This window comes from Fukomys damarensis, unplaced genomic scaffold, assembly GCF_012274545.1.
Source record: "Fukomys damarensis isolate Sample0158 unplaced genomic scaffold, DMR_v1.0_HiC HiC_scaffold_62488, whole genome shotgun sequence".
Classification (NCBI taxonomy): Eukaryota; Metazoa; Chordata; class Mammalia; order Rodentia; family Bathyergidae; genus Fukomys; species Fukomys damarensis.
Window position 1 is genome coordinate 1 of NW_022963400.1, and position 936 is coordinate 936.

The following is a 936-nucleotide window of genomic DNA, read 5'->3' on the forward strand; positions in this document are numbered from 1 at the left end:
GCCGCACAATGATAAGCCCATGTCAAAAGCGGGGAAAGAGGCAAGTCTGGGCTAAGAAACAGGAAGATGTCACACTGGAGAGGACAGGCTGCACTCCTTTCCCGGATGGCTCTTTCAGAATTAGAGTTCACAAGTGCAAGGTTCTGAGTTCAATTCCCAGTACAGCCCCATAAAAAATAAGATTAGAGAAAGCAGCTTTACTATTTAGAGTGCCCCAGCCAGCAAAAGAATCTCTGTTTCAGGAAGCAAGGAGGGAAACACAGGTCTAGTCATAGGCATGATGTAAATTCACATTCAGGGAGGCTTTAAGCTCTCAAGCATAAACCAAGGCGGCCTCCCCAGTGCGAGTCCCCTCCACCACTGCCCCCCATACCCACATGTCTTGGTAGGCTTTCTTCATGCCTTGGGCTGCAAGCTCCATGGTACGCAGCACTTCTGTATTGGTGGTGGCATTCTCAATGGCCTCACGCTGAAACTCCAGGGTGGATAGCGTCCCATCGGTTTGTGCCAACTGTTGTTCCAGTCTTTTCTTGCTCCGCAAAGCCTGCAGGGCAGCTGACCCAGCCCCCAGCCTGACCTGAACATCAGAGTCCGAAGCACCTGCTTCAGCCCTGGGCCCTCTCCAGGGGCTGCTTTCCCTCATTACCTCTCTTATTCTTGGTCCCATGCTTCTTGGCTGTCTGTAGCTCCTGTTGAATCTTCTGCTCCAGAAACTCCTGTTTCTTGATCAATATCTTCTCTGTCTCCTTCAGTCTCTGTATTGCTTCCTCAGGAGTTGGTCCCTTGTCCTTCTTTCCTGAGGAGTCCAGTGGAGCAGGCCCATAGGGTGTGAGGAAAGATGGTGGTCACCAATCACCGAGAGGACAGTGTGCTAGACACTGTCTGATCGCTAATCTCCAAGTGATTCTCTGCCACAAATGTACTACCTTCATCCTC

General features: G+C 51.0%; 1 protein-coding gene across 1 annotated transcript; it reads right to left on the reverse strand.

The window, feature by feature from the left end:
• Positions 1-8: 8 nt before the first annotated feature.
• LOC104857370 (charged multivesicular body protein 4a-like) lies at positions 9-845 on the reverse strand (the record flags this gene model as incomplete). The annotated part of the gene is made up of 2 exons (XM_010617266.2): positions 9-555; positions 647-845. Coding segments are annotated over 2 exons (441 nt in total), but the record flags the coding sequence as incomplete, so codon positions are not given.
• Positions 846-936: the final 91 nt, after the last annotated feature.